Genomic DNA, 16,012 nt, shown 5'->3' on the forward strand with positions numbered 1-16,012 from the left:
GTGAATAAGGCAAATGTCCTACTACTTGTTGCTGTTGACGATAAAAAAAACCCAACGAAAACGACATTTCCAGGCAGCGTTCACTTCCACAGAGAGACCTGAACGCAGCATACTGAGCAATGAATTGAGGGTTGAGAAGGACGATGAAAACAAAAATGGACATCGATCGAAAATAGCCCAGTAAGACTGAAAATGCATTGTGTCGTGTAAAAGAATTGGCACCGCTAATATTTTTTGACAATATAACGAGGGGAAAACGTATATTCGCTAAAAAAAAACCCTATCGTTTCGAGCAATGACTGGTAGCTCGGTAGCTTAGTTAGCCTCGGTAGCTTAGAAACGTATGCTAGCGTTATTAGCTGTGTGTAACATTAACGGTACGACATTGACCAGTAAGACTAACATAATAGGAATATTACCTAGCAGTTGCTGATTTAAATAGCGTTAAACGAAAGCATCTGATGAACGGTCTGTGACGCTTGCAGCAGTTACTTCCCACCCCCTAACGTTACCCTGCGCTACTACTAGATCTCTCGGTCAGCTGTTGTTGTTATTATGCTCTGTTACCGAAATCAAACAGCAGCCATTTTTATCTCGCAGAACAGAGGTTCAGTTTGACGCGTTGTCAGAAATTAAATGCAAGCAGACGTGCAACAATTTTATCTGCGCAAGCGGTACAGCGAATACTGGAAACGAGCTAGCACTGTGTTGTAACTGTAGGAAAATTGTACATAGTTTGGCCATGGTTGTATTTTCTTTAACGGCCTCAGGTTGTCGCTGTTATGTGTTGACTTGCATCTAAGCAAGTCGCTACGGTTGAACTGTCCTGTGGAAGAATAGAATTACATCTAGAAGTTACTTAGTTTATGTGTGGAGCCTCCAGTTAAAGATATCTGCAGTTCAAGTTTGACTATCTGAAATGTGAATTCCAGATACCTCCATTGTTATAAATCATGATTTTAATGAAAGATATATTTATTTCCCTAATTAGTGTCAAGAGAAACCAAAACTATCTTTGGAGAGCTAAAATAAACATTTAACTACGAAATTAAGATTAAGTTATTACCTCTTATTACCTATAAATGCAATTTTAAATATCTAGAACTGGTATTATGGCTACCCAAAACTAAGAAAGACATGTAGTCACAGTCCCTCTAAAGATATTTACAATATGATCAATCATGTGGTGTCCTCTTTGTGCCATCCATTAACGTGCAGGCTGTTTGGGTGTCACAAAAATAATAGACTAAATGAATGATGACAACATTTAGGAGAGCAGTTAAGCAAGACGGGGATTTGTTGTTAGGTCAGGTCAGAGGACATAGTATAGTTGTTTCTGTTTACAAGCACATCAGCTCGCTTAGTAATGTGTGAGTTGCAACTCCAGCCACAGACCCAGAACCAGTTTAAAAGTGTCTTTGGTTTGCTGAGACATGTCTTTTAAAGTATCCCAGAATACTGTAGCTTTGCCACTGTGTCAGTGCAACACGAGGGTGCACCATGTTAAACTGAGAAGTTGTCCGGGTTGGCTGGATACTCATATCACTCCTAATTGTGTTTGTCTGATTGCATAACAGGCTGTCTATGTCAGACCCCTGACTGGCACTTGACAAAGAACCCAGAAGAGAGGGTTAAAGTGAGAGGCCAGAATTCAGAACCATGGAGGCTCGCTTTGGTAATATTGTGTTCAGCTCCAAGTTTGACTCAGGGAACCTGGCACGTGTGGAGAAGGTGGATAAGGGCAGCTCCAGCCCTCCTACCGATATAGCTCCCAGTGGGAGTGCCCCCTCAGGGTCAAACTGTACCCCTGACTATGAGTTCAATGTGTGGACGCAGCCAGACTGCGCTGGCACAGAACACGAGAATGGAAACAGGTAACAAATCTTCAAAAAGCATTTTGGTTTTCACATAAGAGGGCAGCAAAAAGCATGAGCAATGCATCTGCACACAACCCGCTACACTGAGCTACATTACTTATCCCAAATTGTGTTTTTGTGTTTCAGATCATGGTTTTACTTCAGTGTGCGGGGTGCAGCACCTGGAAAGATACTGAAGATCAATGTGATGAACATGAACAACCAGAGGAAGCTCTACAGCCAGGGCATGGCTCCTCTCGTACGCACTTTACCTGGCAAGAACCGGTGGGAAAGGATCCGGGACAGACCCACATCTGAGGTATATATGCATGCTCGGAGGCTGCCAAGGAGAGGATGTGGGCATCAGGAACCAGCAAGGCAGAGTAATGTCTTTCTAATAATTTGTCGCTTCTTCCCTTCCTCTGTCGCTTACCAGATTGTAGATAACCAGTTCATCTTGTCATTCACCCACCGGCTGCTGGAGGTGCGAGGGGCGACCACTTATTTCTCCTTCTGCTACCCGTTCTCTTACGGTGAGTGCCAGGAGATGCTGCAGCAGTTGGACGAGAGCTATCCCAATGCTGCTCAACTCAATCCGAGCAGGTAAAACACAACACACACACAGACGCCTCAAACACATACACACACAATACTATTTTATTAGTAATTAGTAATTGACTGTTTTTCCCCTTTCCCCTCTAATTTGTACAATTTCTGACTTTCTCTTCCATCAATCTCCATCCTCGACTGCTCTCACTGTCAGTGCACCGGACAGTGTGTATTACCATAGGGAGTTGCTGTGCGACTCTCTAGATGGAAATAGGGTAGACCTGCTCACTGTGACCAACTGCATCGGGATGCAAGAGGAGAGAGAAGCCCGTCTCCCTAAGCTGTTTCCCGACACCAAGACTCCAAGACCACACCGCTTCTCTGGCAAAAGGGTATCACTCAATCAAACATAAACCCACAACCAAAATTGTCTTTAGTAATGTGACACCTTTAATGGCCTTGAATGTCTCAGCACCTTGAGGCTGATTATGGAATCTTTGAATAATGGCAAAGCAGTGAAGCTGACTGATGGCTCTTGTGTGTCTGCATGTGTTTGCAGGTGTTTTTCCTTAGCAGCCGAGTACACCCCGGGGAGACTCCCTCATCCTTTGTATTTAACGGTTTCCTCAACTTTATCCTGAGAAAAGATGACCCTCGTGCCCACGCGCTTCGAAACATGTTTGTGTTCAAGCTCATTCCCATGCTCAACCCGGACGGGGTTGTTCGTGGGCACTACAGGTAGGAATCGCACATTTGGATGTGAAATTGCAGTCATTGCCTCACAACAAGAGGCAATGACTGAATGACAAGATGCTTTAGGATCTCGGCACAGCGTCGACACTTCTGGTATATGAACGGCCCATTTTAGCATTTTGAGGAGAAACACAGAGAGAGTTATTATCTACTCCGTTACAAGACACGGACACAGTGGATATTTTACAAGCACCAACCAGGTAAAGCAACAGCGAACACACCAATGCAGATGTCATTCAGTACCACATTGGTTTAAAACGTTCCGATAGGCTTCGTCTTTAACAAGCTTCCTCCACACACGGTGCTCCTGCGACTGAGAACAAAATAGCGGGTGGAAAAATCCTAAAGATGACTTCTGTGTGTTTTTTGGCGACTTTATAAAACATAGCCTACAGCAGAGAAAGAGAAAGAGCTGGGGCTGTGTTGGCAGCAGAGGTGTGCATGGCTGGGGAAAAGAGAACTGAAGGGAATGGGAGCCGATTCAAGTAGGCTAGTGAGTAAACACTAAAATAAGGTGGAGAATGAATGAATTATAATTAAAATGGTTAAATAAGAAAAAACGTAGGCTACTTAAAATAGAAGTTTACCCTGCTAGCCCCAACACGTTAGCCAATCACTGATCTTCTCTTTATCTAAAGGGCTTCTGCTGGCTCAACTATGTTAAAAGGTGTTTTTTGAACTAATCGGTCTCTCTTTTGCAGGACTGATTCCAGGGGTGTGAACTTGAATAGGCAGTACCTGAACCCCAGCCCTGAGCTGCATCCTTCCATCTATGCAGCCAAAGCACTGTTGCTCTACCACCACAAACACAACCGCCTGCATAATACACAGTCCAGCACTCACTGTAACAGCCTCACACACACACAGACCGCTAACCTTAACATCAAAGCCACCAGTCAGCAACAATCTCCTCCCTTCACTGCCCTTGAAGTCAGCTTGAACCAACGAAATGCAGAGAAGGACGCAAATCCCGCGCAGCCAGAGGTTCCCATGGTCACAGAGGAAAACGTCTGGGTCAACACAGAGGGGGGGAGGGGGGACCTGAACAGCTCAGAGACTGCAGCTCCAGTTACTCTAGAGGTAACTGTACCACAGGTGGAGGAACAAGAATCAATTCCACCCCAGGAGGGCGGTGTGGCATATTATGTGGACTTACATGGCCACGCCTCTAAACGGGGATGCTTCATGTACGGAAATAACCTTCCTGACGAAAGCCAGCAGGTGAAAATGATGATTAAAATAACTCACCCTGCCTATGCAGTCTTTTTGGAATATTGTCAAATTACATTTAGTTGTCATTGTTTGTTTTTTTAGCAAAGAGTTTATTTCATTTCAGTAAGAATAATAGTTGTTTTGATTTGTATCATTGACACATCTTTTTTTATCCCTATACGGCAGCCAGAGCAGATGGGGTACCAATGCTTGATATTACAAAGGTCTTAACTCCTGTGCACTTTGCTTCCTCTCTCTGCAGGTAGAGAACATGCTGTATCCGAGGCTGATCGCTGTGAATTCCGCCCACTTTGATTTCCTGGGCTGTAACTTCTCCGAGAAAAACATGTATGCTCGAGACAAGAGAGATGGCCAGTCTAAAGAAGGCAGTGGGCGGGTGGCCATTCACAAGGCCATAGGGCTGCTTCACAGGTCCGATTCAGCGTAGTCCACTCAAATAGCACATGGCAACTTTCTTATCTGTTTTGGAGAGTCACAAGTAGGCTTTCCTGAAATGAAGAGAAAAGTGATTATCCCACTGTTGGTCAGGTGTTTTTCATGGTGCTTTTACCCATGTTTAAATTTGTCAAAATGTTTACATGGAAAAACATGCAAAACAACTGCTGTAGTAATATTTAAATGTGCTGTAATGATATTTTCTTTCTCAATATACATCTCAATATATCAATAGATATCAACTCATATATTTTTTATATCTAAGCTGTAAATGTGTATATATATTTAACATATTTCTGTTATTGGGTCCCCACCAGCTACACTTTGGAGTGCAACTACAACACAGGAAAAACCATGAACACCATCCCACCTGCTTGCCATGACAATGGACGGGCAACCCCACCTCCACCGCCGTCATTCCCTCCAAAATACACTCCAGAAATATTTGAACAGGTGGGAAAACAAGAATGGTTTCTGTACAAGTATTCATTCTCGCTCAGAGAGGAATGTGCTTCTTTTGATTAAGGAGTATTTTTTGCAGTGTTAATGGTTTTGATATCTTCAAAACAAATACACATATTATATATATATATTTTTTTATTATATATTTTTTTATTATATATATATATATATATATATATATATATATATATATATATATATATAAAAGATAAGGCACTTCTCAAAGTAAACGCAGTTGATGTTGTGCATCAGGTGGGACGTGCAGTTGCTGTTGCAGCCCTGGATATGGCAGAGTGTAACCCCTGGCCTCGGCTGGTGCTGTCTGAGCACAGCTGCCTTATGAACCTTCGAGCTTGGATCCTCAAGCACGTCCGCAACACCAAAGGCCTGAACACGCACATCCACGCTCAACCTCCACTAAGAATACACCACAATGGCAGCAAGGTGTCGCCGCCAAAGAGCTTTAACAAGTGAGTTTACACACAACTCTTTATTAAACCCCCAAATATTTCAGTTCCCTTAGTTTATCTGTCATTATGTAACATTGCGGTTATGGGTTTCTGCTTTTGCCTCGTTTTTCCAAGCAGCTGTCTGTCGGGCCCAGCGTCGGAGAATACCTTCAGTCGCGTTCGCTGCAACAGCCACAGTAGCAGCAGCCAGACACCCTCCCCAAAGATGCACAGCTCCCCGAGCTTTACTTTTGGCTGCCCCCCACCCAGAACTCACTCACAGCACAACAGCACGCACACCAGCGGACGTGGAGGCAGCAAGACACTCGGCCCGGTTAGGGGTAAGTTGATCTCTCAACCATCTGCTTGTGTTTGCTGGCTGGCATTTTCTATCACCTCTGCCTGGGTGTAGCTCCACTCTTCTCTTTTTCCTCTCTAAATATCACATATTCTGTCATCTAGTCTCTCTCTTTCCTGCTAGCATCCTCGCTTTTTCTTGTTGGAGTTATTAAGAAAGGCTGATGGACGGTTGACGTGTCTGTGTAACGGTTAGCTTCAGGTTTGTTGTGATTGTGATGTAAAATTGCTCACAGGGTTGGGATAAGCTTGATTTTAGAAACATGAATGAATGGATACATTTCCTGGATGTCTGTGGCTTGGAATGTGAGCATGACCCCTGCATTACCTTGGCATGACCCTGGCATGACCCCACCTGCTGCTGCTGTCTGTGCTTGCATTTTGTCACCTCTGAAGATTAGTTTTACCCAGACTGGGGATAAAACCCCATGAGCTCTGTTGTTCTAAGGCCCCAAGACCAAATTGACTATTTGGGAAATAAAAAAAATCTTGAAACACACTTACAGCCACTTGTCAACTTAGAGCCAGTTTTGCATATCATCATACATCTCGTCAATGGGCTTTCTCAGAGCATCTAAACATCTGTCTTGGTACATGGCTCTAGTCAGGGCAGTTTCAGCACACAGTTCCCCGCATGTCTCTGAGCTTGTGCGCGTGTGTGTGTATGTGTCTCCCTCTCCTTAGACCCTAAGCCTCAAGAGAAGAGACGCCCCCCCCACCACCGCTCCATCCTACGGTCTCCTAGCAACAGTCACACACCCTCCCGCCCCCCACTCTCACCCCCTTCCTCCTCTTCCTCCTCGTCTTCCTCGGTGTGTGCGGCGGGCTCCTGTCCCCTCCCGGCCTCCGTCAGTATGACAGGTCTGTACTCCCTCCAGACCCCGAGCCTCTCCACCTTGTTCCCCTCTCTGCAGGCTCTGCCCCGCCCCGGTCTGCTCTCCAAACTGAGCCCCCTGCTTCTTCAGAGCCTACCGCCGGCCTCCAGCACTCCCTCTGGTCCCACAAATGACTGAATCTAATCTAACCTAACCTATGAGAGCTTGGGCATAGGTGTGGGTGGGTAGACAGAATGAGTGTATAGTCTTAAAATGAAAAACAAGCAGTGTTTTAAGTTATATCAAGAGACTGTCTTTACAGAATCCTATACCTGTCTGGTACCTATGTAGGTCAAAATAAGTGCAAATCACTGTTTGATCTGGGTTGTGTGTCTGTGTGTGTGTGTGTGTGCGTCTGAAACATCATTGGTGCTAGCTCTTCTATGTTTCCCTACTGCACATATCTGTGAAATTACATGTATCTACAGTTTTAGCACCTTAGGATGAATAATACACAAGAGTGCCAAGTGTTCCTCGAATCTCAGTCATGATTGAAATATGTTGAAAAATGTTTTTCATTTTATTACCAATCAAACTGAGCATTGCTTATGACACTGTCCTCTGGCACAGTACTTGTGGATGTCCTTTAGTCAACAAAGCAGGCCAGTGTGCGAATGTGTATAGTAAAGTTGTTGGCTAGATAATCTCCATTGTCCCCTAGGACAGAATATATAGTATATATACTAATGGATTACATTACATTGAGCAAGTCTTCTTTTCAGTCTGTATACAAGTAATAAGCTGAGAAGAATTAACCATGTTACCAAGATTGTCAATTTTAAGACTTTCTTCTTTTCCCATAGTTACCATTAAGTTTTATTAGTAGCTGTTCATGATCAGCTACAGTATGAATGAGATACTTTAGCTTTTGCCATTTTGCACTTTCAATTTTTAAGTATTTATTGTTTTTTTGTTTGTTTTTGTTGAGAAATTGGGTTTGCAGAATTAGACTGAACATAGTGTGGCTTTTGTTTCTGTCAAATCTTGTAAGGCATTTAATGATCTTCTGTTTCTTTATTCAATGTATTTGTATTTCGCTCTGTAATGTAACTGTAGCAGTGCAAGCCGCAGGCTGATCACACCGTCCACTTGTAGTCACATTTGGAGTTTGTTCAGAGTAGGACTGAGCATTCTGTAGATTACATTTCATTTCTAGTGACTGAAAATCCCATTTAAAAGGACTGTGGTTTAATGTGTATGTACAGCTGTGATTTATTTCTTTTATAGTTATGAAACCTCTATCATTCCGGTGTCAGTCCAGTGTTGGTCTTGACATTATGATGTTCACAGTATAGCCTACTGCCAGAAACCTCATGGGGATCATCACTGGTTTAAATCCTCATAGATGGTGAAACCTTGAAAGTAGGGCTGGACAATACGGCCAAAAATAATATCACAATAAAAAGTTTCATATCTTTCGTTATCGATAATTATCATGATAAGTATCAAATTGTTATTTATTTCGGGTTTAAATACAGATTTTTGCTGTGAAAGTTGAAGAAACCTGCTTAATTGTGGTGTAAACTCTTCTTTATGGTCAATACTTGAGGCTAAACAGTGGATAAATTCACAAATCTGAGGTAGAACATTCAAAAAAATTGTGATAAAATCTTTGTCAACAAATATGTATGAGTAAAATTAAGTAAAAGCTTTTTTCGGTCCTTTTTCTTCAACAAAATAAACATCTTCTATCCTATCTAATCCTAATTAGTAGTGTATGATTCAAGTGAATAAAATCAAACATTTATTGAATATTTATTGAACATTTGTTATATTGTTATTGGAAAAAAAATCATATTGCAACAGTTATTGTTTTATTGTCCAGCCCTACTTGAAAGTTTCTTTGGGATAAAACCAGTTGCTTTATTAAGCTGTTTGCCAACAAGCAATATCATATAAAAACGCTTTGGTTGATTCCATGTAACAGCAGTTTGACTAAGTCAAAGTGTGTTATAATTTTCTAAGATTCCAATATTGATTTTGGTGTAAATAAATTGTAGAGTTTTTAAAATTTTATTACGTTTCATCAAACTGGTGAAGAAAACGCTGATCATTATTTATTCAAGCATATTTGAGTGTTTCCTTGTGGAAATTAGTCGATGGTCAAAATTAATATATTTTGTGGTTAGCAGAGATAAGAAATGATGTTGTTGTCTTAGTCTTTATGTAAGCCTCATAGATCAGTTGTGGAATTATAGTATTTTGTCTGTAATTCAGTTTTGTGTGCCGTCATCCGAGTACTTGATGATGGTCTGTGTTTTAGGACCAGCCATTTTAGATGCACTGTAGATGTAGAGGTAGAGCCTGTTAGACCTAGAGAGGTTTCTATAAGGGATGGGTATTTCAAGCAAAAATACAACTACTATTCAATAGTATTTGGTTAGTATCTGGTTTAACTTGGACTAATTTAGACTGGCTCGTAGCTGGTAATGTATAACCAGACTGATCTCCACACTTTGTTTTAGCGCTGGAGAGAGTAGTAAAGTACGTAGCTGGTAACTAGCGGTCCGAAGGATGGTTGCAAGACATTGTGATGGTGGTCATACTGTACACAGTCTTTATTTCCTCTGCAGCTGCGAACACAGTACGCAAACTTAACACTGCATCTAGCCCATCTCACAGCGCTGTAGCCGAACTAAACGTTGTAACGACTATTCGTAAACCGTGACCTATCCCTAATTTTAATGAGCAGCAGATAAACCAGACCATTCATCGAATGGATCGAAAAGCAGTCAGAATATCTAGCCTTGACTCGCTGTAGCCGTTGTCTGTTCCAGTGCTGTATTTATGGTGTGCCTTGCTCTGGTGTCTGTTGTAAGCAGTAGGTTTTGGAGGCTCCGCTTATTTTTTTACTAGGACTCTGATAGGTAATTCATCCTGTCTCCTCCTGCAAGATAGGGTAACCCCTAAACCTAACCCACTTATTTATTATTTAATGGCTTTCTGAGTATACAGGCCTTAAACACTGTATGGTTAAATATATCTATGTATCTATCAATATATACACCGATCAGCCGTAACATTATGACCACTGACAAGTGAAGTGATTAACACTGAATGCAGATAATGTTTGGACATTAAAGTTAAACAGGTGTGTGTGTATATTATATATATATTATACACACATATTTAGGACTTTTGTAGACTTTTTCCCAAAAACAAAAAGCTAGCTAATGACAGCAGATCAAACAAAACCTGATGCTAGTGATTCTCTTGCAGCACCATCTTCTTGTTATATAGATGGGGGGAAAAAAGGGGTATAGCCCTGAAATAGAAATCAGGAGCTTTCACTTTAGATCAGTACCCTGAGTGTACTGTAGTTTTATTCTGCTTTCTCACTGTGAACTTTGATGTCCTGTTTCTTAGTTGTTTCAGTCCTAAAGTTGTTTCAGTCCTTACACTGTGTGTGTGCGCACACACACACACAATATATATCTTCATCCAAAATGACAATAAAAAGCTTTAGGTGGAAACACACTATATGCATAGTCACATTCTCTCTAGGTCTTTCTGCTTTATACTCCTTATGAGAATTGTGCCGTTTCCTTCAGTGTGGTGCTAATCTTCTATACTGTTAACTGTTTGTCTGTGTAGCATCTTCACAAATATCACCTTCTTGAATGTGCTGCTGTCTTTTACCCCTTCTATGTTTAACCTCTGGAATAAAAACTATTCATTTGTGAAGCAACTACTGTGTGTGGGTCCCACTCTCTGTTGGCTCTGTTTGTGTGAGTGTGTAATTTTTATTTTTTAGCCTTCACATATTGTAGGTCACAACTGTTTGAGAGTAAAACCTCTCCTCTTTCATATTGAATGAGATGGTCAGTCCAAGGTATGTCAGGTAAAGGGAAGGTTCTGCTGTAGAATCATAAATATAAGCCATATATTTCTTCTTGTGGCCACTCATACATTCACATTCAGCCAAAAGCCACTTCCAAATTGTTTTTAATATATGGTTTTTGTTTACCATGAACAGGCATCCATTTATGAATGCTGTGTTACTCATGTACCACCCACTGTTTCTCCTTTCCTCTCTCTGTTCCTTGTGTTTATGTCCCTTCATCTGGTTAACAGGCATCAGCTGCCCAGACTTTCAGGCTGGTGGAACCAGTTCAGGGGGTTGGTCCAGAACGCCTTTCCCCATGCGTCCTGGGCGTGTGGGGAGAGGGTGCCGATCTCTTACAATCACTCATCACCCCGCAGAGGCCCGCGCAGAGGTTAGCGGAACCTTGTTGGCTCACTCACGGAGAGCAAATTCTCCTCAGTTCTTGTATTATCAGCTTTTTCACATACACACTTTTGGTTTGTGAAGTCTCACTGTAATGTCTCCATCTGTCACAGACTGATAAAGACTTGGGGCCTGAACACATCCTTTCCTCCATCAAATTTAGCAAGTGAGTCCAATCTTGTCTAAGTACCTCGGAGCAGTTTTTAAATCACAGGGACATTTTTAAGCAAAATAAGTCAAGAAAGGGTTGGAAATCACAAATGGAATGAAATCCTTATGGAAAACAGCGCATAATGATGAAGATCATTACAATAAAAAAGGTTGCACATCTGCATTGTCACCATGGAGCATTATATGCTATGGACATTAGCGTAATGTTTGCTATGATTTATCAATGAGTGGTGAAAACTATTAACACCTCTGTTGCCTGCCCAGGTGTGAGCTGCAGCCTCATATGAGCCGCATCCCCATCAGGAGGGTGGAGTCAACTGAAACCCCTCCTACACATGACAGTAAAACATCCCCTAGCAGCATTAACCCAGTCTCATCTGGAAATAAGGACGACTCAGCCACCATGAAGGTCTGGAAGCTGTTGAGACCTGGCCTCCATCGACACCTGTCACTGTCAGGCATGTATACACACATGTTGCTGTGCTGTTGACTCTGAAATAGAGAGTCACCTGACCAACAGTTGCATCAGTCAAAATATGATACGTGACATACCGGGTTTTTGCAAATTTGTCATCTAAAAGATGGGTTTTACATTATCTTAAAGGAAAACTGTTCTTTTCTGCACAACAAATCATTCAAGTTTTGTATTTTGTGTACGTAACGGTAATATTAATTCTGAAGAATACTTAAACTGTCTATGCCATTACTTTGACTACATTTTATTTTTACTAAGGATCGGTCCGTACACCACTTTGGACCAGACTGAAATATCTCGACAACTATTGGATAGAAGACATTTTGTACAGACATTCATGGTGCCTAGAGGGTGAATCCTTCTGAATTTGGGGATTCTCTGTGTGCCCCTAACAAGAAAAAATGTTCACTTATCCAGTGAAATATTTGTACATCCACTTGATGGATTTGCACAACATTTTCTACAGACATTCAAGATCCGCAGACGTGTCCTTCTGACTTTAGTCATCCCCAATATCTTTGGTTTTGAGAGACATATCTCAAAAGCTATTAAATGAATTGCCATGAAATATAGTATAGACATTATGTCCCCCTCAGGATGACTTGTAATCACTTTAGTCATTCCTGGAATTTGTCCATTTCTTCAGTATCTCAGCTGTACTTTGTGTTTAGTGCTATTAAGCAAATGTTAGCATGCAGTGCCTGAGTATCATCTATTTAAATGATGGCGCAACTACAACAAGCTGTGTTGTGCCTGTGACATTCCATCATGCACTTTCTAAAATGCTGCTCCCTATTTGCATACTTTTAGCACTCAATTTGGCTTCAGTATGTATTCCTATGCAAGTTTCACAGCATTACAGAAGATATAAAAGTGCTGCGTGACATTGCTTTTTGAGTTCCCTCTTTCCAGTATGTAAAATGCACATGCACACACTTAACATCACTCTTATTTCACTCCACAGCTGTGTCGGGGAAAGAGGGTAAATCACTAATGAAGAAAGGCTCAGACAAGAGTTTACACTACAAAGGAAGTACTATTATGGAAACCGCACCAGAGAAGGATGAAACTCTGCAAGAGGTGAAAACAGATACACACATTGTGTCTCTAATAGCATTAATGTACATTCAAAGAGAAATTATTTCTGTACATAAATGAATGAATGAACAAAATTACAACAACTTGACGTGGGTGTATGATGTTTTTGAAGGTTGAGGAAACTCCAGTGGTGCCTCTGCCTGAGACTGCGAACATGTGTGAGACAGTGACCCTGTGTGGAGAAGCTTAAGAACTGCTCAGAAGAGGACGCACTTGCGTAGAAGGGGAGGCGTCCTCACAGGATGATTATTTGGATTATTTATCCTAATGTGCAATAGAACTTTAACACTATTTATTTACATTTCCCAGAGCATGCATGGTGTTTCCAACCAATGCTGTTCAACATAGTCAGAGCTAGGAGCTGTCCAGCACTACCACTGAGCAGCCTTACTGGAGCAAGTGGAGTGCCTAGCTCAACGAAACCACAATGACTGAGGAAGGGGAGAGGAAAAAACTTTACAACTGACCGAGAAAACCATAGACTTGAAAGATCCTTGAACATTTCAGCTACCATCACTGACCACACATTTCCGTTTGTTATTTTAGTCCTTTCCTTCTGCTGTCCTCTCCCCTAAAAAGATATGAAATGCACTCTGACCAACACTGTTATGCACTGATGAGTATTTTCACAGTCAGCCACTTGTACTATTACAGCAAATTCAGACTGACAAACACCGCAGCACCGTTTTAACCTCCTCATTTCTATGGTGAGTTTAGAGACAAATGTGTGCGGAAAGTGTGTTTTTAATGTAATTATTCCAGAAGTTGCTTGTGCTTTGCATATAGTGGCTATAAAAATGTATTCACACCCCATTGGACTTTTTCATGGTTTGTTTTACACAGATATAAGTAGGAACAGCAAAGAAATTGAAATGTCACATTGTAAAGTAGTACTGCGCAAGTAAACAATACTTAACTGCAAGTATTGAAATCAATTTTCCACATATACATGAAGCCAGTTATAAGTGGCTTATAAACAAGTCAGTTAACACAGACCTTAAAGATGGACGTAATGGCTGTAATTGTTGCCAAAAAGAGATTGTTTTACTTTGATTTGTTTAAATGTCAAGATGTTATACCCACAGTGATTCAAAATAATTTAACATGATATGGTCCAATGAGCGGATAAATAACTTTATACACGCTATATGTATACTTTAGAAACTTTCCTCGTCACATTCCTGTAGAGCGTTTTGCTCCATAGCACACCAAAACAAGATGTCCTTTATCATCATATATTCACATTTGTCTAAGTGTAATAAGCATATCTTAAACCCAGTGACAAATGGCGACTGCTATAATACTGTGTTAGAATTTGAAACAAACTTGAAGTATAAATAAAATAACTTGAAAAACACTTGTTTGTTACGTTTTGTAATATAATAACTCAATGAGGATGTACCTGGTGTGTGAGGAGAATAAGTGAAGGAATTTATTGAAACATTTATGCAAAAGGAATTTCACACATTTTTATTAGAAAAAACACTACTGTGCAATCGTACAAAGAAATTCAAAGATGGGAATGTTGTTTCCATGGTGGTGACACCGAGTCCCATCTCACCTGTGGGGAGAAGAAGACTTTAAGCTGGTTCAGAGGAGTTAAAACCTTTGAAGGAAAAGTCATCTTTGTAGCTGGATGTGCTTCGACTTTCAAATGAGGCTGAGAGAAGTCATTAACAAACATTTATGTAGTATGGTTCCTCCACATTTTTACTGATGCTCAAGGATCAAGTGTTAACTCATCAGCCAAGTACTGAATTGGCACATCTCAACCACATCTCATGTTACCATGATGAGCTTGAATTATGTGCGTTTAGACATACGGAAGACCACATTTGCTTTCACTCATTAGTATGACATTCATTAAATAACCATAGATGGAACTATTGTACAATTCAATAATGTAGCATAGAATTAAAAACTTGGCTTGTTCGAAGTCAAAGTGGAACACGACAGAGATTGGCAACCACAAAAAAAAAAAAAGATCTTGAAAGTGCTGAGCCAATTTAGGCTAACCTAAACTGCACTCACCTCTCCGGTCATATTGGCGGACCCTACTCCTGCTTCTTGGGGTTATTGACAGCAACGTAGTGATATAACACAACCAGCAGGAACAATGACACGCCAAGCATGTTGGCAAATATTGCCAGCTGCACGTCTGTCACCATTCTGCAAAGGATGAAGAGACATTAATACAAGTGCAAGTAAGCTACTCACTCTAAATAAAAGTATGTTAGGCCGTTAGTCAAAGGCAGCTGAGGATCATACCAGTGTTTTCGCATGCTTTAGTCCATTTTACTATAAAAGGTAATATGTTTACTTAGAATCATCTCTTTCCATCTCAGTAACACACCTTTTTGGATATCTGAAAACAGTCTATGGCCCTCCGGTCACATTTAGGTCATACACAAGACTATCTACTATTCACAATAATACTAAGCATGATGGTCATGTTTAATCTTTAAATTATTGATTTTTATTGTATTGAATAAGGGCAGCAAATGGCGGAAACGCACCGGTAAAGCATCTAAAAACACCAACATAGTACTGTCTACTTTACAATACCACATAAGCTAAGTGGTAATACTATACGTGACAGAAGCAGAGACAGGTGACTTTCTGAGCACATAACGCAGACACTTAACTAGTATATTAGCTGGGTTCTGCATATGAATATTTTGTATATGAATCCGAAAATCATGGTAATTGTACCAATCACCACTGCCTCACTGATTGCATGGGTTTAAATCTGTCTGCCAAATTATGCTAAATATTAAGACTGCACCGTAAATCTGTGTGAAGTTAACCTGGCTAATGTTAGCTAACGTTAGCTAGCTAGCTTACTAGTAGAACCACCACTGGCTGAAACAACCAATATAGTGAACACTACATATGAATCTTCAAGAAAATTACAAAATTAACATATTGCAAAGTAATTTAACTAATGTTAATACTTACATTATCCCTTAAATTGGGGTTTTACTCTCGGTTTCAGCGACAGTACTTCAGCCACTCAGCAGCAAACAAGCAAATCTCTCTTCCGGCTGGAGGGGAAAGCCACGTCACGTTTG

General features: G+C 40.9%; 2 protein-coding genes across 3 annotated transcripts; one reads left to right on the top strand and one right to left on the bottom strand.

Annotated features, from left to right (window-relative positions):
• Positions 1–25: 25 nt before the first annotated feature.
• On the top strand, positions 26–14,298 carry agbl5 (ATP/GTP binding protein-like 5). Of its 2 annotated transcripts, XM_038727345.1 has the most exons (17): positions 26–180; positions 1,578–1,874; positions 2,004–2,175; positions 2,293–2,459; positions 2,620–2,797; positions 2,965–3,143; positions 3,860–4,379; positions 4,633–4,802; positions 5,144–5,279; positions 5,541–5,758; positions 5,876–6,078; positions 6,779–6,955; positions 11,044–11,186; positions 11,311–11,363; positions 11,633–11,826; positions 12,808–12,923; positions 13,054–14,298. In XM_038727345.1, exons 2-17 carry the CDS (start codon positions 1,660–1,662, stop codon positions 13,129–13,131), a joined length of 2,919 nt encoding a protein of 972 aa, XP_038583273.1. In that variant the 5' UTR covers positions 26–180; positions 1,578–1,659; the 3' UTR covers positions 13,132–14,298. The 2 variants fall into 2 exon arrangements, with proteins under 2 accessions (XP_038583273.1, XP_038583274.1); XM_038727346.1 differs by lacking the exons at positions 26–180; positions 6,779–6,955 and having other exon boundaries at positions 1,660–1,874.
• A 51-nt stretch (positions 14,299–14,349) lies between these two features.
• On the bottom strand, positions 14,350–15,905 carry ost4 (oligosaccharyltransferase complex subunit 4 (non-catalytic)). Its single transcript, XM_038727351.1, has 3 exons — positions 15,900–15,905; positions 14,973–15,110; positions 14,350–14,502 (listed from the first exon to the last, which is right to left on the bottom strand). The coding sequence occupies exon 2, from the start codon at positions 15,107–15,109 to the stop codon at positions 14,996–14,998; it is 114 nt and encodes a 37-aa protein (XP_038583279.1). The 5' UTR covers position 15,110; positions 15,900–15,905; the 3' UTR covers positions 14,350–14,502; positions 14,973–14,995.
• Positions 15,906–16,012: the final 107 nt, after the last annotated feature.

This window comes from Micropterus salmoides, unplaced genomic scaffold (assembly GCF_014851395.1).
Source record: "Micropterus salmoides isolate LMB-PRFRI ecotype aquatic unplaced genomic scaffold, ASM1485139v1 Ms_hic_scaffold_18, whole genome shotgun sequence".
Lineage (NCBI taxonomy): Eukaryota > Metazoa > Chordata > Actinopteri > Centrarchiformes > Centrarchidae > Micropterus > Micropterus salmoides.

Bases quoted from the DNA above. Each gene is read 5' to 3' on its own strand.
- agbl5 (XM_038727345.1), top strand. From the start codon at position 1,660: ATGGAGGCTCGCTTTGGTAATATTGTGTTCAGCTCCAAGTTTGACTCA. The intron at 2,176-2,292 runs GTATATATGCAT...GTCGCTTACCAG, and splicing joins GGGACAGACCCACATCTGAG to ATTGTAGATAACCAGTTCAT. The intron at 11,364-11,632 runs GTGAGTCCAATC...TTGCCTGCCCAG, and splicing joins TCCTCCATCAAATTTAGCAA to GTGTGAGCTGCAGCCTCATA.
- ost4 (XM_038727351.1), bottom strand. From the start codon at position 15,109: ATGGTGACAGACGTGCAGCTGGCAATATTTGCCAACATGCTTGGCGTG.